This window comes from Cottoperca gobio, chromosome 10 (genome assembly GCF_900634415.1).
Source record: "Cottoperca gobio chromosome 10, fCotGob3.1, whole genome shotgun sequence".
Lineage (NCBI taxonomy): Eukaryota > Metazoa > Chordata > Actinopteri > Perciformes > Bovichtidae > Cottoperca > Cottoperca gobio.
The window spans coordinates 19,613,426-19,641,266 of NC_041364.1; the positions used below are offsets into that span (position 1 = coordinate 19,613,426).

The following is a 27,841-nucleotide window of genomic DNA, read 5'->3' on the forward strand; positions in this document are numbered from 1 at the left end:
AATACATTTATTGTACTTGTCTGTGCAGTTGGTAACAAGTGAAACTACATGATGACATCATGGCTACTTCTATGTACTTTAACCTCACTGGAAGACTCCACACGCTTCATGTAGAGGTTCAGTTTAGTCACATTACTCCTGCTGAGACCAGCTTCTGAATTTGTTCCACATTCATTTAAGCACTGCACACACAACCCACTGGACAAACATCCGACAGCCTCAGTGTCTGACCTTTTAAAAAAGTGTAGAACTAGTGTAAAACACTGATGGTACAGCAAACATGTTCCTACTGTTAACTAGAGCTCACTGAGCCTTACAATTCAAAGTACAAGAAAAACAGGACGGCCCCTGAAAGCCCAGAAGGAAGAATGTAAGCACTTTATACAGTTCAGCACAAAAGAAATCTCTTCAAAACCGGTTATAAAGCAACGCATGCTGCAGGCTTTGAAGTAAGACACAAGAGAAACAACCTGGGACGATGCATCGAAATGATGTGGCAAGGCACACCCGTTTTTATATACAGTAATACTTCAACTTGTAATTATTTGTTGTGCTTTGTTATGTGGCAAAGTCTGATTAAGAGGGTACGTTTCATGAAGGTTATAACATGTCTTTATAAAAAAAGCACAAAATATCAAACAAACAGGAAAATACAGCGTGCCATAATCTTAGTGACTAAAAACACTTAAGTAGAATTCTGTATCAAATAACAACCTTCACATTCAGATTGTAACACTTCTTAGATAAAAACACACCCAAGCAAAAATAAAAAAGTAAACCTGTGCTGAATAAAGCCGCCACGACAGCTACACACACCTCAACAACGCTACAGCAAAGATATGATCTGTTACGTAACACCAAGCTGCACCGGTACTTCCATGAGCCGAGTCAAAATATGTTAAGTGCCTAAAAAACTATTTGACATTTTGTACATTTGTCTAAATTTGGCAGTGTCTTTCTGATCTTTTTATACATATATATATATCGCAATTTCACATGCATATAAAACAATTATGCACAAAATAGTTCTAAAATATAATTCAACTTTATAATTGACAGCATATCTTTAACCTAATGTTGGTCCTTTTTCAGCGTCCTACACTAATGTCAAAGAAGATCGAGTGCTTCTAACACAAACTAACATTACTTTTAATAGTAGTACACAATTGGCGTATCAAAATCTAATAATTCTCTGGATCAATAAGCGGCTAACACAGATTTCCAAGACTTTACATTTAAAGACCCCGTGTACAAACCTACGGATACGGAAGCCCTGGAAGGCAAGTGAGAAAAAAAAAGAAATCTGGTGATTAATTTTCTAAATAGTTCCTTATTGTTATTGTTTTCATCTGTGAAAAAGGTTCTGGGTTTAAATGTGTTTGTACTTGTGACTGCATAGTTATGCCTCTCACATGTGTTTTCCCTTTCCTTTTTTAATGTTAGACTCTTCTCTTTGTTTGCCATGATATACAACATATAATTATTGCTGATTGGACAAGTAATTTCATTTAAATGAATCATTCTTTCTCTTGATTCTTACATAATAACATAATATATAATATACATAATATATGTACTTTGTGTTGCATGGTGCATGGAGAAATGAAAACTCAAATAACTTCACTTTACTTTCTTGTTCTTTAGCTGTAACAAGGTAAACGTCCCTGTTGTGGGACTAATACAGGATTTCTGATTCTGATAACCTGAATGCTTTTAGTCCTATATAGAACACGGGGTAGTGGATCACCAGAATTTAGTTTTCCTCACTTGCCTCTCAGGGCTTCTGTATACTTCAAATGTAAAGATAAAAATAAAAAGACACACTGTGTGTCGTGCACTAAAAAGTCCATAAAGAAAGAGAGAAGCGCTGCTGCAGTCCTACATTGACTGCTTCAGTGTTAAAGGGAATGAACATCACTCTCCAGTGTGTTACCTGTCCTTTAATTTCTGCCATCATGCTGTCCATAAAGCGCAATGTGACCTACAGGATGTGTTTCCATCACAGTGATGGAGCAGCTCCCCATCAAGCGGCCGCTGATACAGAGTACTGCCGCTGCCTTCGCAGGCTGAATGTGCTTGTGACTGAGGCACACATGGTGGAGCTGTATGAACAGGTGCATCAAGGCAGAGCTGCTATGTGCTTTTATGCATCTGTCGCCTCACAGAGTCTTTCACTTTTAACACTGGCTGGTCTTTTCTGGGCAAATGAAACTATCCTGGTCCTTTGCTGCTGCAGCCTGCTTCTCCCCGCCGGCCTTGTTGTGCTCCTGGTTGCTGCTGCTGTTTAAAGGACCCTGGAGTTTGTGCTGGCGCTCCACACTGTGCCACATGCCGTAACCAAAATAGATCAGGAAGCCTGAGAAAAGTGTTGGAAGAGATATGAGATACTTAAAAAGAAAAACTTAGCACGTCTTTGAGTGTATTTGTGCTTATTTGCCCACTCACTTGTATCTATGTGTTACTTTGTATACAGCATATGCACTTTAGTTTGTATTTTTACAGATGCCCCCATTAAAAAAAAATCAGATTTGAGTAAAAGGCACAAGAGCAACTGTGGGCTCACTATTTGTTTCCGTTTATTCTTTAGGTGGGTAAATGTCACCTTAGCACCTTCTTTTTTTATTAGACGGGTAACCGTAGGTTCAATTAGTAAGATATGCCAGAATTTATACTTAACACATTAAAACAATGAACTAACATTATCAACAGAGTGTGAAGAGGTAACAGTGCTGACGTTGTGTTAAAGACGTCTCTGTGTTGTGTTGCAGAGATATCTACTGAAGTTAGCATGCTAACAGCTAGCTGCGCTCTGTCCAGTCTGTAATACCACGTGTTCCTGTAGAGGTGATAGTGAGTCACTGTAGCTCCAGTCTGCCCTCAGTACAGAGAGAAGAAGTACAGCTGCCTGACTCTCTTGTAAATATTACAGCCATGACAACACATTAACTAAGGGTTTAAGGACTGTTAAACTGTTGTTAGATGTTGTTACATTTGTTTAAATATGACAAAATGTTGTTTTATGGGTTATTGTTGTTTGGACATTTTAGGTAAGCTAACTAATATGTGCTAACCTCAGAGAAGACGCAAGGAAGTCACTGCTCCGGGTTAGAGTATCTTCAGACAGAGCCAGGCTAGCGGTTTCCTCATTTCCAGGCTTAATGCTAAGCTAAGCTAAGATCTCTGCTCTAGCTGCATATTTAGCATACACGTGAGAGTTGTATTGTCTTCTCATCTAACTCTTGACAAAAAGCAAATAAGTATATTTCCCAAAAATGTCAAACTACTCTTTGAAATGTCCACAATGAGTCATGGCCTGTAAATGCTTGGATTGGCATATAACATTTAACAAGGCACTCACCCACAGCCATCCATGCAGAGAAACGTATCCAGGTATCTCCACTCAGCTGAACCATGAGGTAAATATTGACAAATATGCTCACAATTGGTAGAAAGGGCAGAAGGGGAACCTGTGATGGAAACAAGTAAAACAATCTACCGTCAATGTATTTGTAATGCAACGGCCTCATCATAATGCACTAGTTGAGCTGCTACGCACCATGAAGGAGACCTTCTTGCTAGTCTGAGGCTGCCTGCAGACCATGAAGACGCAGCCGCTGAAGATGAGGAGACACACGAACAGCAACGCCAGGATCCACACTTCCACACCAAGGATGGCGTAGATGTGGTACGTGGTGAGATAGCTCATCACGCACACTACCAGCACTGTGGTTTGAAAACACACACTTAATGATGACGTCTTTTGTCACATCCTTAAAAAAGAAAAAGATTTTTAACCTGGCTGCTTACCGAGCACACAGACGGACATGTTGACCACGCTGGAGGAATGCTCAGAGGGTGAGACAGGAGGGTGCAGGATAGCCTGCATGGTGGAGCTGCCACCCTTCAGCATGTTAAGGTGGGACTCCGACTCTGTCAGGTCCGACTCACCCTCCTCAGAGGACAAGTAGTCCCTCTCGCCGGTGCCTGCTCGCCGCTCCAGGGCTCCATCTGGCTGGTACCTGGACGACAGAGGCGTCAAAGATTAAATGTCATAAGTCTTCATTTAACTACAGCAAAATGTTCAGTGTGTTCAGTGTCTGGAAGAAGTCCTACCTGCTCATATACAGTATATTTTACTCTGTGCCAAAATCTTTTGTTTCAAATGATTGTTTATTGTGAAGCATCATTTTCAGATAACAAAACATAGTATCGCCATGCTCTTCAAACAACAAAATAACAGAAACTATCAAAATAAATAAGTAAAACATAAATGAAAATGATAGTAATAAATTCATTAAACATAGTAATATATAACAACAATAATACTATTACTTGTACACAATGTTCTTGCCTACATATCCAAAAAAACCACAAGACCTCGAACCAAAAACCAGCCTCACACTCTCCCCTTATAGGTGCAAAGACCACTTTCATTGTGAAATAGTTTAAGGAACAACCCGTTTAAACCAGGGACCAAACAGTGTCTGTGTTTAGAAAGTACAGGAAGCAAAGTAAACACCTTCTTTCACTCAAGCAGCCACTTCACATTCATACAATGGGAGCATTCACAGCTCTTACATCACCAGTGTGATGCAATAACACCAACGGGGTAATTATATCTGTGGGTTTCTAGAAAAGGGAAGCTGTTTCACATATAGATGTTTATAAATGTACCCACCTGAGAATCAGTACACACACAGCAACCAGCGAGTAGGCCAGCAGAGTTCCAATGGACATCATGTCAACCAGCGCTTTGAGGTCAAACAGGAAAGCCATAATGGCTAAAGCAAGCAAAATAAAATGCAATTAACACAAATGTTCTTCAGCACTGATTACTGGAGCAATCATTCTTACAAAATACATGAAACATTTACACCCACAACAACAATAGTCTTGCAATTACAAATGGAAAAGCCACTTTCAGCTGCACCCCCAACAAATGCACATTAACAGATGCAAATTAAAACTTCATGCAGACATGTTTTCAAAATAAAAAGAGACACAAAAGAGCTAAATGTTTCCACGGGCCGACAGCTGTAATCATCTCCATACCGAGTCGTTTGATGTGAGATACACTGTGGAGTTCCCTCTCTGATATCTCAGCACCAGACTCCAATATGGAGCGGATCTCAGCAGCACAGTTCAAACACGGAGCGGTGGTATGTCCGCTGCTCCTCACAACATTATATTCAAAGAAAAATAACAAAGGGTTCACATCTGCCTGCCACTTCACCAGTCCCAACACCGGAGCACAGTGAGCATGAAAAAAACTGCATACCGTACCGTATCGTAAACTTTAGAGGTAGAAGTTTTTAACACTGTATGAGCACCACACCAGTCCACAGAAGCCAACTGTTTGTATTTCTTCTTCACTTTATCATTAGAAGTAGCAGAATATCTAATTGAAGTACGAGTTTAAGATTAATTTAACAGCAGGCTGAAGATAAATGCTTCACTGTGCTGTTGCACGATGTGGTCAGAATGGCATTGGGCAAAAGTTCCATGTTAAGCTTTCAGTATATTGCAATTCAAGCAATGTGAGAGAACACCAGACTTCTGCACATCCTTTTTGTTTTGTTTTTCAGCTTTAGAAAATCTAGTTTATGACAGGAAACTTTGGCCAATCACAGGTCACTTCTGAGAGAGGGCGTTCCTATTGGCTGTTCTACAAATGCAGATGCATGTTCACATCCATTAAAATGGTAAAAGCCGGATTAAATGGTGGAAGATCCTGCAGAAAAATGCTGGTCCAGCGTTGGCAACAAATGCCTACAGTGCAAAGCAAGCAAAAAGAGAGTCTGACAATGAACACAATAAAACACGGGTCAATATTGGTAAAGCTTTCCAGAGATGGAGAGAACTTTGCGAATGCTCTCTGAGAGATTACCTTAGAAAAGAAAATTTAGATCTCAATCAAGCAATCTCTCTGAACATAGAAGATGTCCATGAACTTATCAGCCTTAATGATATGTGTAATATTTTCTCACATGCTTTTGGAAACACCATCACCAAGTTTAACATGCAGTCACCACCACCAGCGTGCATAGATAAAAACCCCAAAGAACTCCACGACACAACCCCATGATAGGAGAGTCCTCGCCTCGGGAGCTTACCCGCAGTGGTACCTGCCGCCATGGTGGCAGCCACAGGAGATTGCCGCTTACTCACTTTGGACATAAATTTGAACAGAATACCATCTCGTGCCATGGCAAAGAGAATGCGCGGCAGAGGGAACATGGAGCCCAACAGGCTAGGGAGAAGAGGGTTCATGGTTAAGTTGAGGGCATTCTGGGAAAGAAAACATGACACCTGCACAACTGTGAAAGAACAACATGTGTATATGGAGGGGAAACCTCCGACAAGCTGGATACTTTACAGGAGGAAGTGTTAAAGGGTGGCCAATTTCAGGAAGAACCAAATAATTGTCTGCATCTTTCACAGTTGATTGGTGGAGTTAGCAGGAGTAATCTCACTGGACGCTTCCCGGCTCTCACCTGCAACTACACCGGATGTCATAGTGGCAATAAGTGGGGTCTTCGTCTTTGGATTGATTCGGGCTAAGACTTTGAAAAGCACCCCATCCTGTGCCATAGCATAGATTACACGAGGCATGGGGAAAATGGAGCCCAGCAGACTGCATGAGACAGCAGAGACATGCAAGAACCAACACGTTAGTTAAAAAGCCCCGAACACAGACACATTTACACCAACAATCACATCATCAAAGCTTCAGAGCAAGCGTCAAGTCAGCGAGTCTTTCTTTCCTGTTGGCACTTCACACATAACATCAATTTTCATCAACTTAAATCAATGTAATACTAATAGATTGTAGCTGCCTTTAAGGGCAAATGACATATAAATAATGTCTTTAAACATTTTGATGTTTGAAAGTAGATTAGATTTTGGTTTAGAGTTTAATTTAAAAGGGGTTTCGTGTGCCCGAACATTTGAAGATTGATTTCTAACATCTAAAGCCCCAAAATGTGTCAAAGGGTTTTCACAACTGGTAGCAATCGGGAAAACAACTGCCAAAGGGCGGACCCCAAAGTAACAGCCTAAACACTAATTGCAAACTTTCTTAACCAAAATTGCTCCTGGTTTGAGTCAATATGCACATGAATGCAGATCATGGATAAGATCGACTGACATCCATGTTAGTTTGTTGATAGAAAACTGAGGGGGAACTGATAAAGCAAACCATCAGGGAAGAAAGACAGAATTAAGTTACACCAATATATTGTTTATAGACAAACTTGCCCATCTTATTTATGCTACTTTAATTATGAATAGTAAATTACAAACACATGCAGATATCTGACAACAGAAAGAATTCTTAAGCAAGAGAAAATCAGCTACTTTTGTCCAATTTAATTGAATAAAGCAATGCATTCTCCAGCGTGTGCTATATTGAGCATGAACGCTGAGTTTGCAGAGCATGTAATGGACAAAGACGCATTTTACAATGTTTTGGCTGACGAGGTTATTCAGCCGTATTTATTCGACTAATTGGCCGAAGAAATGCAGATGCCGTGCCAGCTCCGCACGCAGGAGAACTCATGTTTCTCGGTCAACATGGCACACGCTGAGGAACTTATTGCTTTAATTGACTACATATTCCATCAACACTGATTAAAGGTGGCACATTTACTCTTGAAGCACTGGTCCACTACCTCCCCTTAGGCAACAGGAATCAATCCAATAATAAGACAGAGAGACGGAGATATGTGGTCAGAGCTTTTGACCAGATCTCCTTCACCATTTATAGCATGCACATCAGTCAGAAATTAAAGTCACATTATAAACGCTGCTGACTCAAATACAGTTGATCTAACATCTAAATGCTTTCGTCTACCGTAAGTATTTTGTCCTGAACTTATTTTTTTTTTAAAGCAAATCGAGTGGATACCTGGTGGAGAGGGCACACAGTGAACCTGCAGCGACCACGTATTTGGCAGGGCCCCAGCCCACATATTCAAAGGCCATGGGCAGAGGGCTCTTCTCATCCAGCAGGTAGTAGGGCATCATCAGTGTGAGCGCAGCCGACACACCAAAGTACGCCAGAAAACACACGGTCAGCGACACCACGATGCCGATGGGAATGGCTTTCTGAGGGTTCTTCACCTCCTCGCCTGTCACACACAGGCACACACACATATATTTACATAGAGCTTTGATGAAATCACACTAAATCACCAACCTATCAATGGCTCACCTGTCGTTGCAATGCAGTCAAATCCAACAAAAGCGTAAAAGCAGGTGGCAGCTCCAGCTAAGGTCCCACTGAAGCCGAAGGGCATAAATCCTCCAACTCCATAATCGCTGGTCACATTGGCCGTCACCGACAAGTTCCTGAAACATGTAAACATCAACACAAAACCAGCCGAATAGTACTGCTGATAGTTATGACGGTATGTTGTTTAGGGAAGCTTTGCATCAATGTGCTTTACAGACAAACATTAATGGTTAAGTTAATAAATTACCTTGTAACTATGGTGAAATTTATAAGGGATTCTTCAGTTATCTTCCAGTTGCTCGTGTCTCCTTTGACAAAGCCGGAGATGATGACGAACAAGAGTACGAGCACGTTGATTGAAGTGAAGACTTTATTGACCCAGGCTGACTCCTTCACCCCAAACGACAGCAGTCCTGGGACAAGCAAAAAGGCAACAAAGCTCGGCAACTTAACATTGTATCTGCTGTGTGTATACAATGTGTGTCATCATTACTATTCATTCATAATATTAGGGGGGTTGCTATATACGGCTATTGATGATAAATGTGATATTTAAATGTTTTAATATTGAGATGTTAAAATACATATTGTGTAAATAATCCAGCACCTTTTAAATCATTGACACACACACACACACACACACACACACACACACACACACACACACACACAGACACAGACACACACACACACACACACACACACACACACTATCCATTAGTGCAATTGTTATTTTTGGACGCTTTGTACAGACTCTCTCTCAACATCCTCGTATTTTTTGTGAATTAATTTGCCGATTATATTGTTATTGTGAAATATTTTGACAATGATAACCGGAAATGAAAATCCAATATTGTGACAGCCTTATTGATATTATTATCAAGTTGTGTCACTAACCCAAGAACCTTCTTTGTATGAGTCAACAGTGGTGCAGCTCTGTGAGGCTGTTCTTTGGCACAGTGGTGCTTTGAGCTGAATGCTAACATCAGCATGCTAACATGCTTACAGTGACAATGCTAACATTATCATTCATTTCATTAACAGGTTTAATGTTTACCATTGTCACCATCTTAGTTTAGCGTGTTAGCATGCTAACTTATTCATAAACCAAACCATTTGACAAATTACATTTTTGACTGCGCTACATAAAAGGTCCAGGAGGAGGATCATCTTTACAGGTAAAGTTGATAAGTGTTAGATATCTGCAAGCACATTTAGAGGAACTGTGTAATAAATACATTCATGACAACTATTTGTTGAAAAGGGCAAATGTCCCCCAAAAATGTATTTGGGGTGTTTCAGACCACAGCTAAACAGAGACTCAAAAACAGGAGCTGATCTTATTTCTTCTGTTTTTTAAGAACACATATTACATCAAATCTACAACTGTGGACTTAAAAACAACCAAAACTAGTGGATTGTCTCTGGGCCACACTGACTTAATGTAATTAAGTCCAGTTTAAATCCCTGGACTGCCATGAATCTGACTACAGGAAATCACCAACAGCTACTGACTAAACCCTCAGATCCTACAGTGGAGCTTCTCAGTGACCTGAGGTTGTAAAGAAGCTCTCGTTGTACTGGGCACTTCGCAGATGTGATTGTGTGTGACTGTGGGAAAGAGAAGCTGGGTGTTGCTAAAGACCAGCAGGATGATCAGGGAGTTTTTAAAACAGAAAGGGGGTGAATGTTGTGTCCCAGTGGACTCACACTGCCCTGCATTAAGCACTTATCACGCAGTGTCCCGCCATCCTTCCCTTTATTCGATTGTGCCAGCTGTGGCTCATGCAATCTTTTTTCATTTTAGGATTTTCAGCCTTTATTAGCTGCCTTACCAGAAAGCAGCAGTATCAGGCAGACGGCAAAGAAGTCAGGGTACTGAGCCAAACCAGGAGAGTTCATGCTGAAGTAAGTCTTACAGAATATCTCGATGTGCCCTCCTATCATGTCATCAAATGTACCACTCCAAGCCCTGGCAACTGAGGAGGTACCTGTGAGAAAGCAAAGAAAAACAGAAGCCATGAAGAACCAGTATCTTCTTTTAATAACATGTGATTCAAAGACTGCTACTAACTCACCAATCACATAGGAGAGAATGAGGTTCCAGCCTGTGATGAAGGCCCAGATCTCCCCGACAGTCACATAGCTATAAAGGTAAGCAGAGCCGGTCTTGGGGACGCGTGCGCCAAACTCAGCATAACACAGGCCTGCCATGACGGATGCAAGGGCAGCGATTAAGAAGGAGATGACAATGCTGGGGCCTGAGTCGCCCTTGGCCACCTCACCAGCCAGGACATAGACGCCCGCGCCCAGAGTGCTGCCAACTCCCAGGGCGATGAGGTCGACGGTTCCAAGGCAGCGGCACAGCTTTGAGTCCTCCAGATTGCTCATGTCGACCACTTTCCTGCGCACCAGGGAGCGGCCGAATGACAGAACCTGCTCCAGCATGTTGACACCTGATGACAGACGGAAAGAGAGAAGAAAAGTCTGAAAATACCTGTGCAGCGAAGATCTGGCCGAGACACAATTTAATGCTTAATGCAAACTTGTGGATAATTCGACAAGAAGTATTATTTGATCACACCCAATCATTACTATGATTCTTCATCTCAGCATCAATATTTGCACTTTTTTGAACATTCAATAGAAGGTGCAAGAATTGTGAAACCAAAGGTCAGGAGTGTCAGCCCAGTTTGAACTGTGCTTTGCATTTCAAGCAGCAACTTGTTCTTTTGCAAATAAATGCTGAAAGGTCAGTTGTATAACATGTGAGTGTGAAGTAAAAGGTGGGATTACTTTAGGACAGTTGTTATCTCTACAAACTATGACGTACATTTTTGGAATGCTGCCAAGCGCTACAGCGTGATAAAGTTTATACAGTAGGTGTCCTATTAAAAATCTATTGTTTGGGGTTATGGTGCAGATCTAAGTTCTCAAAGAACTGCATTCATAAAGGGACCATGAATGCACCATTGGAGACAATAAAGACATTCCAGTATCACTCTTTACTAATTACATAAAAAAGGACATAATAAGTCCAACTGCATTCCTCTTTGTTTTCATTGTATGTAAAAATTTCTCTTTTCATCAGTAAGATTACGGGGATCCCGCCTAACATATTTGCATGAATAAATTAAAGTTAATGAAGAATGAAATATGCCCTCCAATGAATAGTTTCTAGCTTGCTTTTGAAGTTGAAGCTTCTTCCTTGAACCCAAGCTTTGATTACCTGGACTGTAAATTAGCACTGACAGCCGTCCATAATATGCATTGATCTCCATTTAAGAGTGTGGTGGAAATGAGTTATGGATGTGACAGCTCATTAACATTACAATGTGGGCTGTGCAGCGTTTCCAAGAATACAGTGAATGAAAACGTTTAGACAGCAAAGACCAAAATCTGATCTAAACCAGTGAAACTTCAGTTCTGGAAACTGACAATACAAATTGTAGTAATTGAGCCTGTCGGGTAAGATGTTCCCTGCATTATTATTACACACACGTTTTACATTTTACAGTGAAAGCAACATCTAGGATACATTTTAAACTGAACAATTTCTCTGCAAAGACTGCGGGTTCAAAAACAATTCACATTTTCTGCAGAAGTTTGACCGTTAAATTCAAGCGTTAGTTATATTAAATATATGCACACACACTGTATTTCATTAGAGACATGCGCCTACCCGTTAGAATGACACTGTTGAAATGACCGAAGAGAGAAAAAAGGCTGTCAGTTCCAGCTTGCACAGCAGATCAGCTGCACGTAAAGCACAGGTAAAAGTCTAATTAGATCCACTGTTCGTGTGAACTGCAGCCTCCAAACTCTGCTTCAACACTAATTCATATGCTGGCATGTACACTGAGCAGTGTAGTACTTTTACGCCTCCCCTCACTGTTTCTTCATAGGATCTGCCCTCGCCTTTCCCCTAGACTCAGCCTCCAGTCCTACCGCTGCCAGGGGAGTGACGTCCCAGGAGCAGGGAGGCAAGAGGGGAGGAGGGGGCCCCAGGGAATTAGGGTGGGGGGTGTTTCACCTCCCTACTTGAGGTTTGTGGGAGTAAAACTCTGTGCAGACAACATTGCACCATAAGCTCTCACACACAGCAGGACAGAGAAAAGAAAGGGAGGAATCTTGATGGTAGAATTTGTTATTTCTAATGCACATAGAGCCCAGGTGCCCAGATACTTACTGACTACTGATAAATGGTTAGGCAACTGGCAATGACAAACATTGAGGCAGACACTTGTGTTTACCCAGTGCAGCCCACAGGAGTGCTACTAAAAGCATGGGTGCTGATTGGTCAATGAAGGGTGGCCGAGCTACAGTACCGGGGGGTTAAGTCCTCCTAATGGAAGACGGGTATTGCTCAATGTTCCCTGAGCTATTGGACCCATGGATATTGCAAAATCAATAGCACAGTTCACCATGGTACACCACCAAAAGCCTGGCATCTCCAGGGCAACTTCACTTACAAGTTTGCTCTTGGAGGGAAGAAAAAAAGCTACATTTTCCATCACAGACTGCCTGTGAATTACAGCTAAGGTTGAGTTGGCAGTGGAGAGAATTTCTGCCAAGACCAGCTCCAACCAGCTTAAGACCTCAGTGGGAAGGTGGCAGCTGGCCGCGAGAAACACTGTCCAATCCACAGACCAGAGAACTGACGGCATGACAACAGCCAGCTCTCTCATAGTTTGTCCATCCAGCCAAGCAGTCAAATATCATGGCCCACCGCCCACCAAACCTTGGCTGCAGGGCTGATTATCTGACCTGCATGCTGATGGGAAGGCCAAGGTTTTCCTTAGTGGTGAGCAGGCTGGAGACGCTGCTGTTAATGCTACCTGTTTGTATTGTACTCACACATATTGATGTACGTAGTGATGAACCTAAATACACTTATCACATTCAACACAAATACAGACGAACGTCTGCAATGACAATATGGCTCCCATCTAATGAAATTGAAAATTTAAATGTCCTATGACTTTGACCATATTTTCTTTCTATTCATGGTTTAACAAAGTGCTGTCGTGCACTGAGGAACACACTGCAGTAGATCAATGAAGCTTGTGAATCAGATTGTTACCAGGGCTGCAACCAACAATATGTTTCATTATTGATTCATCTTCTGATTATTTTAGATTAATAGGGGTCTATAAAATGTCAGAAAATAGTTAAATATGTCCATCACAGTCAAGTCCAAGGTGACGTCTTTAAATGCCTTGTTTTGTCAGTCCATGACCCAGACATTCAGCTTACTGTGATTTAAAAAGAACAGAGAAAAGCAGGAAATCTCCATATTTGAGGCTTTTCTGCAGCATTTTCTAGACGATCGACTCTCAATCGATTAGTCGACTAATCGCTGTTACACTAATGTAGCTTGAAATATTCAATAATAAACAGAATTATTATCCTCTTAACAGTATCCATTGCTGGACATGTATTGCCATATGAACTATACCTGGAAGCACCTTTTTATACATCATACATTTTTGTAGAAAATGTCAAATAAATATTTCTTAAACAAATCAGGATTTGCCATATTATCCGCCTGGACCACAAAAATACTTTCTTTTGGAATGAGCATTGAGTTTTTCACATGCAGCTGGTCACTGTAACCATGGAAAGGATGGAAAGGAGTCACTTGCTCACCGTATCTCACTGTTGACATGCGCTAATTCTGTGAAGCCAATTGAATGCATTTGCCCTCCGATGGCTGAGTGACCTAGCTTCAAAATTGTGGATATGGTCAACAGATTGAGTGGTGTTTGCCTTGCGGACACCGGGACTGTTCGCTCCAGTTAACACTGTTGTCACCAGGAAATGTTAGAGTGAACAATTACTGATAAGGCAGACAACAGCTCTGAGAAGAACCAAGACAGCGAGAGTGACATCTAGACTAAAAACAGCATTCAGGAAGATACTTAGACCTCAAACTCTCAAGAATATGTTTATGTGGATGTACCAAAGTCAAAGAAAAGACAGCACCACGGATAACACAGGTTTCAGTGGAGCTCACTACAAGAAATGTAGGAGCAAAGTATACAAATAGGTGAATAATGTGTTTAGGAGGCGAGTTGTATCCGTGGTTTACATGGAGAATGTAATGTAATGGCACAAAGTCTCTTCATATTACATTTTAAGAACAGTCTGGGGACTGAAGCCTGAAGACATTACTTGTACTTAGCTTGACTTAATACTCTTTTTATTAGGTAGAAGGATGGAGTATTATCTACGGATGTATTCTTCCTCATTGAAGACTCCCTCTCCCTGCGCGGCTAAAAGTTATTTCCTGTCTCTATCTAGGTCAGTGTTCAAGCCTTGTACAGTACAGAACTCGCTTGTTTTTGTGAAGTGAGTCGAAATAAAACTACATTTGCACAAATGTAATATGAGAGCAGTATGCAGGATATTGAATAACATTAATCTGTTGCTTTGACACAGCACAGTAACTAAGTAAAATATGAGCGGTGATGTCCGAGAATCTTTTGGCCAGCGGGTTAATTGTGGCCTGAAGTTGACTTCAGTCCAAGCCCCTCGGGATACGCTGACTTCCAACAATGAATTCCACACTGAGACTAACGTGACCAGTAAAACTTGCTGATAAGCGTAGGGGATTCCACAGGTTTATGACCCTAATTAAAATATTTGGTTTCAAACTGTCCCTCTGCACTGTCCTGATCATGTCATGTGTTTTCTTGGCCTTTTATATGAGGCAATTACACCTACTACACAGCTAGCAGTGATAAAACACATATTAATCATGAACAAATATCAGTTTAGTCATCAAGGCTAGCTTGTCCTAATTAGTTTATGCACATTATTCGATTGCTCATCTAAACAGAGGCGAGTTATCTGATCCGTGTGATATTATCCCAACTGAATTGTTTTCAATAATCATTGGACAATCAAGTTTTTTTTGGTTTCTCATTCATGAGTGCAGCGCAGTAGGAGTGGGCATGCAGCAAGGCTGTCAGGCGTCAGTAAGTCAATCACTTCTGCGTAGTTTAACTAACTACTTTTATTGTTTTTTTTCTGTCTACTGTCCTGCAACAGATGGCTCCTCTGCTCACTGGTGTGCAAAATAAGTCTGAATATAAAAATGCATTTGGAATTTGGTATTTCCCAAAACAGCAAAAGATGTCAGAGGATTGTGATAAATGAAAACAGTTCAGTGCGGGTGTGCAGATACAATGTGTGCACATGCAGTTTAAATCATATGGGATCCATCTGCGTTTGCGCTGGGGAGCTTCTCAAAATAGCTTCACTCTCTGTTTAACAGTGTGACAATCACTTAAGCAAACTCAGGATATTTTATACTCTGTGCCAGAATGTAAAATATTGTATCCATTAAATGTAACCGTTGAATAACATTTAACAAATGTCAGCTGGCCTACTTTGTGAACCAGCCCGTATTATTTGAGCTGGTTGCACAAATGATAACAGACTCAGACTCATGTAGAGAAAATCAGGATATTTTTTAAAAGTAGAGAGAGAGACTCGTTTTTAGGCCAGCTGTACTCAAAACTAAGAGGTGTGTCTCAATGTCTTTTAGACTTTTGTGGGAACACTTTTAATGAAAAATGCAAACCTGTTTTCCTCAATTACTGTTTATTAACAGTGAAATGTCAATAACAAAGGGTATGAGCAGCTTTCATTTTTTCCTTGGACAGCTTTGTTTTTTTTGAGTGAATAAAGAGTAAATAATTTAAAGCCCCTACACAACTACTTTACACCCCGATAATGTTGCCTGAATAAACTACTTCTCCTGACACCCTCCATCTCCTGTTAACTTTTGTTATACCTGTTAATGTGGGACTGTATGTAGAACATTTTGTGACCTTGCGCAAAGTTTCACCCAACATGAACCTCAGCAGCTCTAATCAGCCAGAATAAATGAAAACACCTGTGTGATCTTTAGTCTTGTTTGCCTGTAGTAAGTTATCAAGGGCAGTGGTTCCCAACCTTTTTACTTAAGGGACTCATTTTCTATAATTGAGTAAACTGACGACCCCTGATTAATTTTAGGGGACATATTTAATGGATATTTCCTTTTATAAATGTAATGTATAACAATAACAGTGCAGAAAAACTGATAAACTGTACAATTAACCCAAATAGTGAAAGCAATAACTGCAGGAAGTTTGAGCGATTTGGATGGATTTTGAACAGATTATTTTCTGTGATTATTGTATCAGCGATAAGTTGTCCTGTTATTTTATTAATACAATTCTCTGTCTGGATTATGTTTGTATGTTTTATTTTAATAATCATACATACTTAATAGACTTCTTTTTTGATACATTCATTGTTTTAACTGCATTCTTTTCTAACACAGAGCAGTAGAGCAGCGAGGGAAGGCTCTGAATACAGCCAGCTTGTCTTCACCCTTCCCTTATCCTGTGAGATTTAGAAAAAGTTAATATCCTAAATAATAACCCAAACTTCAAAAATAACTATTTAATTTATAATTTTATGAAATCCACAGGTATAGGCCAACTTAATGTTTAAAAAAAATAAACCAAGCTGCCACAGCCTCAGGATGTTCTCTGCTCATTCACTGCAAGAACTTCCAGGTTCTCCATTTTGTAAGACCACCCTTCAAAATCAAGAGGGACTTGCAACCCCCAGTGAAGCTTTGGCGACCCCCACTGGGGGTCCCGGTCCCCAGGTTGGGAACCACTGATGATTTTAATATAAATTACTCTAGCAAATTGGATTCACTTAGCAACACATGTGTTGTATAAGCTATGTTAACTATTCTCTCACAGTTGTTACGTTAGCTTGTTTTTGGGCTAGGTATTTATCAATAAACGACTTCATTAACCAATAATGTTATAATTACATATATTAATTTCAGAGAAGATGTGCAGTACGACACATTTTCCTCTTACATGACTTGAGGTCATTAAATGTCTTTAGTGTACTTACTTTTCTCGGTGAAGGCAGTAAATGAAGCTAACTTTAAGTGACTGGTCAGCAGCCTGAAACGCCCTCTGACATGTCACAGGCCGCAGCACGCGGCGGGCTTTAGGACCCAGCGGGGCAGCTCCCATGAAGCCTCCAGGCAGTAGCAATATTATGGCAGCGTTTACCTGCGTGCTACTGACGAAAAACCGTAACCGTTTAAGCTAACCTGTAGCATATAGTAATAATACTATTGTACACGTATTGTACTGTTGGTAGTTGTATCGTGACAGGTTCAGTGATCGCAGGAAGCTGCGGCTCATCTCTGCTGCTGATGGAGCACATCCGACTACCCAAGGTAACCGCGGGTCTGGTTGCGGAGATTAGCTACAATGTCCACACTGAACCTCCAGTGCCACCTCAACACTACGGCCAAGCGTGCTCACGATGACCGCAGAGTTTGAATGCTAATTATTAAACAAACAAACAGGATTAATTTAAGGGTGTGTGCTGTGTCGGCCACGTAGGTAGCCAGGGTTCTCCTGCTGCTATCAGCCACAGATCGAGGAAGCAGGGTGTGTTTGTGTATCAGTGCAGTTTACACATGAGTACAGCTGTGTCAAAACAACTGTGTGAGTAGCTGATTGTGTGCTGAGGATGAGTCTGGTTCATGTTATTCTTCCTCTTCCTCCTGCAGGTGGAGAATGTCAGGCTGCTTGACAGAGTCTCCCCCAGAAGAAGTAGGGTGGGCACCCTTTACCTGACCGCCACACACACCATCTTTGTAGAGAACGAGGCTGGAGTGCGCAATGAAACATGGGTATGTAACAGGAGCAAAAATCAGTCCAAACGAACTGTAAATATTAAGGCATGTAGAAGGCCTCACATGCAAGGCACAATGTAGCCTACATGCTGTAGACAACACATGATTTTCTTTTGTTTTTCACTGTGTATCCATGCTGCACAAGTGTGTGCAACATAAAACATAAAATAAAAGGTCCCCCTTTGCCTTCCATTATTCTTATTCTTATACTTATATTCTTTGCAGGTGCTTCACAGTTTGGTGTGCAGCATGGAGAAACAAGCTGCCACAGCCTCAGGATGTTCTCTGCTCATTCACTGCAAGAACTTCCAGGTTCTCCATTTTGTCGTACCTCGAGAGCGGGAGTGCCATGATGTTCACCTGTCCCTACAGCGGCTCTCCCAGCCAGGTAAACGAAGATTCTCAAATGTGACAAGGAAAAGACAAGAACTTCAATATTATGACTCAATATTGGCTACCTTCTTTCTTTTTATACAGGTGTATTGAGTTTAATGTCTGTGTTGGATTTTTGGACCAATATCAAATATCCTGCCTCCACTATAAATCCTTGTTAACTGACATTTGAGGGACCCTTATTAAAAATGTATGTTTTCCACAAGAACCAATAAAACAAAATCCGCTATTATCTTTTTATGAAAACATTTTTCTCCCAATTATTTGTATCAGTGGCAGCCTCAAACTCCAGCATTGGTCAGGCTCTAATTTCTTATTTCCTCTGCTTTCCCAACACTTTGGTCTATCTAACTCCTACAAATTGGAGATTTTAAACTTTAGCTGCCAGTGTTGTGCCTTGCAGAGCGTCACGAGGAGCTGTACTGCTTCTCCTATAAGCCTAACGTTGATGAGGACGAGAGACGGCAGGAATGGGACTTCTTGGACCTCAAGGCTGATTACAGCAGAATGGGACTCCCAAACTCCCTGTGGAAACTCTCCCCTGTCAACCAACACTACAAGGTCAGTGAGCTGATATCTATGATGGTTTTATCCTAATATGGACATGGCAGAAGCTTAGACTTCTGTTACGGTTTTTTCAAAGGTGAGTGACACGTACCCCGCTGACCTGTTTGTGCCTGAGTCCGCCACACCTCCGGTCATAGTGGGGAGCTCCAAGTTCAGAAGCAGAGGCCGATTTCCTACTTTGTCGTACTACTCCAAAGAAAATCATGTAAGTTGACCGCATACATTTGCTCTTTTTATTTTCCATAAGGTTTCTTTCTGTCAGTAATGAGTAGGGATTGTATCAACACTGACAAACCTTTCTCTCTTATGTAAAGCCTGCTCATGAATGGTAAAGCTTGTTAGAGCAGAGCCTATCAAAGCAGACAAATGTAGATAAGAGATCATATATTAAGTCTTGATCCCAATATCTCTTTATTGCTTGCTTTGCTTGGCCAGTTTTTGTTGCCAAAATGACTTGTGACACTGACGGATCATCTTCAGCAGCGTCTTAACTCTTCCAGCAACCTGACATTGCATTTTTTGTGAACCACAAAGTGAATTTTGAAATTCATAAACCCCCAAAGTAAATATTAAGTTACTGGTACTGCATGCCGATGTATTTTGGCCATTTTTTGCAGTTTCTCAGTAAAAATGTAAAGTTTTGTTGCATTGAAACCAGATTTAACTCTTTAACTGTACAAGTGATGATGATGATGATGATGATGATGATGATGATGATGATGATGATGATGCTCTTATTGCAATTATGGAAGTAAATTTGTAATTTGTCGGACTGATCACGTGGGTTTAGGGCTTTCTTCTATTAATGTGCATCTGCAACAACGCAGCCAAGCTACAGGGCAAAAAGAGACTTTGTGTCCGTAAAGACCAGAGAGCATAAACAGATGTGTATTGCATTTTAGATTTTTTTTTAAAAACACAGCATTTCAAAGCCACAAATTTACAAGAAAAGAATCTCAGAAATTCAGACTTTTCTCTCAAAATTACCGCACTCCCTCGGCTCCGTAATTCTTTTTTTTGGCCCTAATAAACCTTTTGTTAGTACGAGACTCAGTCAACAGTAACACAAAAGAGAAGTATACCAGGGAGATCTTTAGCCATGAATTCTAAACAGGCACTTAGTCAAGTTCACAAAAGGTCCTCTGAGGAGACGTCCCCTCTGTCTTTAGATCAAAGCATTAATCACTACCATTTTCTATATCTGAATCATGAATAAGCACGAACATTCATAATCCCGTCTATTAATCCTTGTCCGGACAGTTGGGAGTGCTTTATGTGTGTGAGGTCAGCTTCCCAGGGTTGAGGGTCCAGTGTGTGGAGCTCGGCTCATACAAAGGGGCTCCACTCTGGTTCCTGAAGAGAGAATCGCACAACAACAGTCTCTGGCCCTCTCCCTTGTGGCTACTAAATGGAGATTGTGTGGTTGATTAATTTAAATTGAACATGCAAGAAAAAGCACTGTGAATTTGTATTCTCCCTGATTCTCACATATGGGAATATTTGTTGTTTTAAATGCCATCCAGAGTAATGATTCATAAGCTGTGAGGAGAGTAAACATTCCTGTATGAAGCCTGAGTGCCTCTTGCCTCCTCCCAGGCTGCCATCTGCCGTAGCAGCCAGCCCCTGTCAGGTTTCAGCGCTCGCTGCCTGGAGGATGAACAGATGCTGGAGGCCATCTTGAGGTCCAATCCCCGCAGCGACTTCATGTATGTGGTGGACACCAGGCCTAAGGTGAGGATCAGCCTGCAAAAATACAGTCTTACAGTACTACAGTATGCTGTGTGTTCAGGTGGGATTTATTTTCCATACCAGCTGGATGTGCTCACAGCAAAAGCCTTGAAAACATCCTGGCTATGTGCTTGTTGAACCATGATCAATATTATGTAACAGGTTTTTATTTTTAAAATCATTTCACTCTTCAAAAAGTATGTTCTGACAATTCAATCGAATGTGTTTCTAGCTGAATGCAATCGCAAACAGAGCTGCAGGAAAAGGTTACGAAAATGAAGACAACTACTCCAACATTAAGTTCCAGTTCATCGGCATCGAGAACATCCACGTCATGAGAAACAGCCAACAAAAAATGCTGGAAGGTAATTTTCTATGACTGCAATGATTTTAGACGCTTTCGCTGTAGAAAGCCACAGCATTCATCTCCGTGTCAGAAATGTTTCACCACATCAGTGTTTGTGGAACGAAATGTATATTTTCTGGCATTGTCTTATTTAAAGTCTGCTGCTTCTTCACATTACTAAAGCAGAGCGGGACCCCATGCTACCCCTGTGGCTTTCATATGCACTCATGTGGACCGGGCTGTGCTGCAATCAGGCCTCAAATGAGCCCACAGGAGAATTTCTGGGTATTATGCAGGGGTGCTCCTAGGAAGACTTTGAATCCATCTGGATTTTGTTTCTGAGCTATTTTGGTTTCCCGGAGTGGACAATCTGGGACCTTATCCCCCAAAGAGAGACCGAGGGCGTGAGAATGATGTGATTTCAAGTCTGAAAAGTTATAGCTGCTCTTAGTTGTGATAACTCTTTGCCCCCTGGCAGCACAAGGGAAGTCTTTAAATCCTGGAGACAGCGACTGCCCTACAGAGTCCGCCTGACTCTCCCTCTACCGTCTCTCTGCACACTTCAATGAGATTTCGAAACCCCCCGTCTGGCAGCATTAGCTCTAATATTTCTTCGAAGTGGAAGTCTGTCCTACTTGTGTTCATAAAAGTTTGTATGAACCCGTTCACCTGCTTGCTGTCGTATCAGTGGCCTCGCTTTTACAGGTCAGCACACTGATAAGGTGTCGGCAATGACTTTGTCACCTCCCTCAACACCTTTCAATGAGTGAGCAGATGTTTTCATCCAGTTATCTAAAAGTGTGTTTTAATTACAAATATTAATGTGATAAATTGCCCTGAGCAAATGAGATGGTTCACGTCACTCTGCTCTGCGATTCAACTTGCAAATATTTATGTTGAACCCTGAAGGCGAAACAATAATAATTTTAGGTTTCAGTTTTACAAGATAAACAAACTGAATGCAGAAAGCCTCATGGTACAGAAATGGATCTGTACTTAATTGTGTGTCTTGCCTGTGTTGTTGTGTTTGTGCCTGGCTTTTGTCTTATATTCATACTATTAAATATACAATAAAAAGACTAAGATAACAGCCTCAATTGTCTCTGTGCAGCTGTACTTGCACAGTAGTTTTATCTAAATACTAACTTTTAACTGACAATGCTAACTAAAGAAGTTGCTAAAAGAAGTCTGATTGTATAGAAGTCTATGAGAAAATGACCCGACTTCTCACTTGATTTGTCACCTCAGTAAACATTTCCCTGAAGAGTTTATGTTCTCATTCGTTAGTTTCAAGTCTTCTTCAATACAGCATGATGTGCATTTTGTAAATGATGGTCCCATTTAGAGTAAAAAAGATGATAAAGCAGTGTGTGCTTTAGGGCGGGGCTGCCTTGTGATTGACAGGTCGCTACCACAAAATTGGCCATAATGCAAAAACTTGGCGGCAAACTGACTACGTCCACTTTTTTTCTACAGTCTTTGGTATCTGGTCAACCAAAGTATTGGACAAATTAAAAATGTTGATATGATTTGAAAAGTTAAGGGATTCAACTCCAATCATGAGGGGAACAGGAATGTCTGTGCCAAATGTTGTGCTAATCCCTGTAGTAGATGTTGAGATATTTCACAAGTAAAAACTTTGACCATCATGTGAGAAACTGAACGACATCTATTTTGAAAAAACCCCGTGACCCATATTTTCTCATGCCGTGCACAGATTCCCAATAGATTTGTTGGTGGATGTTGTCAGTGATGTGAATGTGAGGTTTAATAAAGTGCAGTGATCAGGTATGCCCCATGTTTCCTGCCAGTGAGACAGCTGTGTTGTGCTTACAGTGTGTGAGCTGCGATCCCCCTCCATGGCCGACTTCCTGGAAGGTCTGGAGAGCTCAGGCTGGCTGAAGCACATCAAAGCTGTTTTGGATGCAGGCATCTTCATCGCTAAGGTCAGTCTGGAGGTTAATCCCTGCTGTCTGCCTCACCACGGCACTCGATATTAGCTTAGGTGTGTGTGTAACATAGCTTGCACTTTGTTGCAGGTTATGAAGCACACCTAGCCAGAACTAATACAATCTGTCGTGCAATGAATCCTTTAGGCTACCCTCACAGAAATACAGTAAATATGGTGGACAAAATAACACAAAGCCCTATCAGTATAACACAAAACAATTCAACAGCACCTCAACCTACAGCCTCAGAGTTATTTAGATCAATCCTGTCTGGCTTTGCACTTCTTGCATGCGTGTGTGTTGTGGGTGTGTCAGGTGAGAGGAAAGCAGACAGTGAATAGCCTATGTTGTTATGTTTATTATTCAGGTTTACTCATTAATTTTTATTCCGTGTGTGTGTGTGTGTGTGTGTGTGTGTGTGTGTAGGCTGTTGCAGAGGAGGGTGTCAGTGTCCTGGTTCACTGTTCAGATGGTTGGGACCGCACCGCCCAGGTGTGTTCAGTGGCCTGTGTGCTGCTGGATCCTCACTACAGGACCCTCAGAGGACTCATGGTAGATGCTGAACCTTTACCTGTTTATATTTAAATTGAAGTGTAGAATTGCATCTTTTGAGTAGCTTTGTGAATGTCTTGTACGCCTCTGTTACTCTCTGTCTCATATTCATATATCCAGTTACATTCTGCCTTTAGGTGATAGTAGTCCTGTTGAGGCTTGTATCTTGATCAGAAGGATTTGCACAGCGTAACTTGGAATCAACCCCCCATTATGGAAAATAAATGTAATCGAGAAGCCTGCTCTTGGGAATTGCCCCTGCAGTCGGGGGGAAAGTAACCCCACACAGAGGTTGAAGAGGTTAAAGTATTCTGCAGGGATTAACTGCACTATGTCTAAAAAAAAATGACAGAGCCGGGGGAGGGATATAATATTCAGAGAAAAACGCTTTAATATTCTCTGAGAATATTAAAACATACATTTGCAAGAAAAACAATCAGAAATTCTCTAATATTAAAGTCACAAATTATGAGAAAAAAACGTTTGTAGAGGAACCACAGGGCTTCACATTTGTAAGGTTGATGGTTTTTCTTTCTTGGAAATGTACTACTTTAATCTTGGAAATTGTGTTTTCTCTTGAAATATTATCCCCTGGCTTTTAACCTACAATGGCCCTAATAAGCCTTGTGTTTTAGCACATTCATTCTTTGTATTTTATTAATTTTCTGCTTTTAGGTTCTCATCGAGAAAGACTGGGTCTCATTTGGACACAAGTTCTCTCACAGGTTTGTTTCTAAAATATAACTTTCATAGCATCTATGATTGTTGATGTCTCGTTTGTATCTAACCGTCCTCGCCTCCGCTCCAGATGCAACCACCTGGTGGGAGACCCTAAAGAGGTTTCTCCCGTCATCGATCAGTTCTTGGAGAGCGTGTGGCAGCTCATGGAGCAGTTCCCCTGCGCCTTTGAGTTCAATGCAAGGTTCCTCATCACCATTCACAGCCACATCTACTCCTGCCAGTATGGAAACTTCATTGGCAACAACCAGCGGGAGAGGATAGAGCTGGGGTGAGATTTAAACCTGCAGCAGCCATCATTTTCTTTTCCTTTTCACAGCACAGACATCTTGTCAGAGGAGAAGACTGACTGCTGAAGAGAAGTGACGGCATTAGTATATTACATCGTCGTGTTTATGCAAATAGAGATGACTGTTCTAGAAATCAAACTAAAAAAGGTTATTCTAAATCAATTTCTTTCTTTTATCAATCATGATTGTATATCGTCTTTACCTCTCGACATTCATACAGCCTGCGTGAGAAGACTCACTCTCTGTGGAGTTATCTGTGGAAGAACCAGGCAGACTACATCAACCCTCTGTACCGACCAGACCACAGCCAGACACAGGGGCTCCTCCGGCCGTCTACCGCCCCCTACTGCTTTAAGTAGGTCCTCACAAACAACACATGTAACTTGGGTTTAACATCTCGTATCCACGTATTTCCTATTACTTGTATGTTAAAAACAATAGTATGAGTTATAATACTGTTTTGTAATAAATGCATACAAATGGTAACTGAAGCAAAGGAAGGAACAGTAGTTTGATGTGTCATGAATACTTTCACACACAACTCAAACTTTTTAATTCAAACATTCAGTGGCGAGTATTTGGCATTTCCCCGGCCCTGGTGCATAAAGGCCTTTTTAATTTCAGAGTTGGAAATCTCTTGCTTTGCTCAGGTTTTGGAGAGGGCTTTACAACCGCTTTGACCGGGGCATGCATCCTCGACAATCTGTAGAGGATTACCTGAGTGCCATCCAAGAGGAGACGCAGCAGCTGGAGGAGCAGCTGGCTTCACACAAACAGGTAGGACAGGAATATAAATCCATACTGCTTGATATTTTAATGAGAGAAATCTACCGCAGTGTTTTTTCCTAGTTATAGAAGATGACTGTAGTCTTCATGCCTTATATTATCAATAGAAAATTGCTCAACTGGAGCAGGAGCAGGAGTGCAGCGTAACCCAGACAGCAGCAGCCTTTGACAAGAGCCCCACAGCGTGGGCCCTCGGTAACGACCTCGGTCTGGCCAACACCCCTCAGGACTACACCGGGGGCTTCTTCACCAGCAGCCCTTCTCAGCCCAGAGCACCAAACATCCTCCAGACCCCGGACTCGAACCAAACATTCGAATCCAACCTCTCCAACGGCAGCGACCAGGAGTCTGGGATCGCAGACGTGAGCTGTCGTTCACCTCTCAGCGAGGACAGCACCAGGGACCCAGACTCTGATGAGGCTGCCTACTCAGCCGCCTGAGCAGATGTAGCAATTGATGGAAGGTGGAGCAGCGAGCAGCCGTCCACTGAACAAACACTACTGTACCTTTTACATTCACCTGTATGCAGTGAACTGTAGCTGACCACATTTAACTTCTTACCCTCTTACTTATCCCGTGAAGATTCTCAAAGTAATAGCAAAGCTGGATATTGCTCGCTGTCGTGTCTGTTGTTTGAAGGCAGAGTTATTAACCCATGAGAGTGTACACAGAAAGTTAATACAATACACAATAACCAGTTTAATGTTGGAGGCATTTCAACAATGTGCTTGATTGTTATGGTCTTCCATACACTTTGATTCACTAGGACTTTAAACCTTATGACCATGAGGTCGTCAGAGGCACTTTGATATTGAGTATTCAAAGCAACATTAAACAATTAACGGAGCTCAAAATAGACTAAATCATAATTTTAGTTCCATTGTTTGCACTTAAAGACAGCAAAATGTTACGATAAGGTGAAATTAGAACAGAATTAAAGATCAAACAATGACCCATGATTAAAAACAACAAATAGATTAGCTGTACAGATAAAACGAAAACTCAATTTGAAGCTCATCAACGAAGGTATGACACGTAGAATATGCTGTCAACGACTCATCTCCGTAGCAGTGTTTGCAAAGTGTTTTGGTAAATTTAAAATACCTAATTCCAATGCTGTCGCTCCTTGTGGTCCCTGCTGTCAGTGTTGTGGCGCTTCAACCACCAGGACATATATTGACTGAACCAAACTCACTGAGTGACCTCAGCTGGGTTTTGGAGTCATTACACTACAATAACCACCTGGTTATTTCAACTTAATACACAATATCTTTGGATATTTACACTACAAGTCGTGAAAGATTAGCTTTGAAATGTTATTGAACAAGCAACTTTATACAATTCTGTCCACAATATTTTAACTCCAAATGTGCTATGATCACACCAAAACTATTATCAAAGGGAATCAATGGTATAAATAATGATATGTGGTAGCAGCAGAAGAGAGCATGTGAACACAGATATACTGACTGACATTTTGAATATTGTCATCGTCTCAACTGTAAACTGTAGCATTAAAACTGCTGACATTAATAGTGTAGTTCACATTAGATGCACTCCAATACTGCACATGAACAATGTAAAGATGATTAAGCAAAGCATGTTATTTTTGTACGATGACCTTGTTTTTTGACTTCGTTTTGTTTTAATGCATGTTGTTTTTATTTGTATGAGAGGGTCTAAAATGTCATAAGGCATTCTAAACCTTGTATAAAAGAAAGAGCTTTGTATTGTCTGTGTTTGTGTGTTCAGATGGAATAAGAGCCAAATTTGTCAAACTTATCTAAATGCAAAGTTGTGTAATTTGTGTCAATTTTCTTTTGAAATAAATAAATAAAATACATTATTGTCAATCGTATTGTTCTAATCATTCTTGATTGTGTTCTTGCCTGACCTCTAAAGGGTCAGTTCACCCAAATTACCAAAAACAAAATGTATTGAAAATACTGTGGGGTATCAAGCAATACAGATTTGGTTAATACAGATTTGGTTAATACAGGTTCGGTTTTATCCACTCAGGGTTTTAGATTTCTGGATAATCTATAGAAGACACTGAACAGTTTTCATAGATTACTCTTTCAAGTACAAAGTAGTTCCAGTTCAAAAAATGTTGACTGAGCTGTGGATTATCCAGAGTCCCTTGGAAAGGGATTGTGGAAATGTGTGGCTTTTTATGTTTTAATAGTTCACTTTGTAGTGCTCCATTGTGTGGAGGTAGGCTGGAATTGCATACACTTAATATCTAAATCCCTGGACAAATAAAACCCAAGATATCTGCATGGCAAGTGGGAACGTGTGTTCTTTTGTCATTTGAGTGAACCATCCCTTTAAAATGTTTCCATCATTGTCCATTTTCTTTCTTTTACCATAAACCTTAATGGAAGAGAGGTGGAACTTAGTCAAACAATTTATATCTGAGCTGTATATTCAGAATCTGCCTAATTTACTGATGGCAATACTTTTCATGTTGACTATTATGAGTAGGTTCTGCAGGTTTTGTGACATTATTTGTCAGGTTCAGTCCATGACCCT

At 41.0% G+C, this 27,841-nt stretch overlaps 2 protein-coding genes across 6 annotated transcripts; one reads left to right on the forward strand and one right to left on the reverse strand.

The window, feature by feature from the left end:
* Nucleotides 1–17,296, reverse strand: slc7a2 (solute carrier family 7 member 2). Of its 3 annotated transcripts, none has more exons than XM_029441297.1 (12): nucleotides 17,162–17,296; nucleotides 10,312–10,689; nucleotides 10,069–10,224; nucleotides 8,481–8,646; nucleotides 8,213–8,349; nucleotides 7,907–8,129; nucleotides 6,495–6,634; nucleotides 4,679–4,781; nucleotides 3,808–4,019; nucleotides 3,557–3,723; nucleotides 3,359–3,467; nucleotides 2,178–2,356 (listed from the first exon to the last, which is right to left on the reverse strand). In XM_029441297.1, exons 2-12 carry the CDS (start codon nucleotides 10,679–10,681, stop codon nucleotides 2,178–2,180), a joined length of 1,962 nt encoding a protein of 653 aa, XP_029297157.1. In that variant the 5' UTR covers nucleotides 10,682–10,689; nucleotides 17,162–17,296. The 3 variants fall into 3 exon arrangements, with proteins under 3 accessions (XP_029297158.1, XP_029297157.1, XP_029297156.1); XM_029441296.1 differs by lacking the exon at nucleotides 17,162–17,296 and adding an exon at nucleotides 11,916–12,044; XM_029441298.1 differs by lacking the exon at nucleotides 17,162–17,296 and having other exon boundaries at nucleotides 1–2,356; nucleotides 10,312–10,681.
* On the forward strand, nucleotides 16,265–27,157 carry mtmr7a (myotubularin related protein 7a). 3 transcript variants are annotated; one of them, XM_029441302.1, is made up of 14 exons: nucleotides 16,265–16,292; nucleotides 17,835–17,957; nucleotides 18,186–18,348; nucleotides 18,757–18,914; nucleotides 18,997–19,125; nucleotides 20,517–20,651; nucleotides 20,881–21,013; nucleotides 22,831–22,940; nucleotides 23,370–23,495; nucleotides 24,171–24,220; nucleotides 24,304–24,504; nucleotides 24,744–24,878; nucleotides 25,174–25,300; nucleotides 25,417–27,157. In XM_029441302.1, exons 3-14 carry the CDS (start codon nucleotides 18,210–18,212, stop codon nucleotides 25,747–25,749), a joined length of 1,776 nt encoding a protein of 591 aa, XP_029297162.1. In that variant the 5' UTR covers nucleotides 16,265–16,292; nucleotides 17,835–17,957; nucleotides 18,186–18,209; the 3' UTR covers nucleotides 25,750–27,157. The 3 variants fall into 3 exon arrangements, with proteins under 3 accessions (XP_029297162.1, XP_029297160.1, XP_029297161.1); XM_029441300.1 differs by lacking the exon at nucleotides 16,265–16,292 and adding an exon at nucleotides 17,355–17,495; XM_029441301.1 differs by lacking the exon at nucleotides 16,265–16,292 and adding an exon at nucleotides 17,599–17,712.
* Nucleotides 27,158–27,841: the final 684 nt, after the last annotated feature.

Coding starts and splice junctions, on each gene's coding strand:
- mtmr7a (XM_029441300.1), top strand. CDS start 17,472: ATGGAGCACATCCGACTACCCAAG. Junction 24,221..24,303: donor GGACACAAGTTCTCTCACAG/GTTTGTTTCTAA, acceptor CCTCCGCTCCAG/ATGCAACCACCTGGTGGGAG. Junction 25,301..25,416: donor AGCTGGCTTCACACAAACAG/GTAGGACAGGAA, acceptor TATTATCAATAG/AAAATTGCTCAACTGGAGCA.
- slc7a2 (XM_029441298.1), bottom strand. CDS start 10,681: ATGCTGGAGCAGGTTCTGTCATTCGGCCGCTCCCTGGTGCGCAGGAAA. Junction 8,350..8,480: donor AATTTCACCATAGTTACAAG/GTAATTTATTAA, acceptor TACATGTTTCAG/GAACTTGTCGGTGACGGCCA. Junction 3,724..3,807: donor CATGTCCGTCTGTGTGCTCG/GTAAGCAGCCAG, acceptor TTCAAACCACAG/TGCTGGTAGTGTGCGTGATG.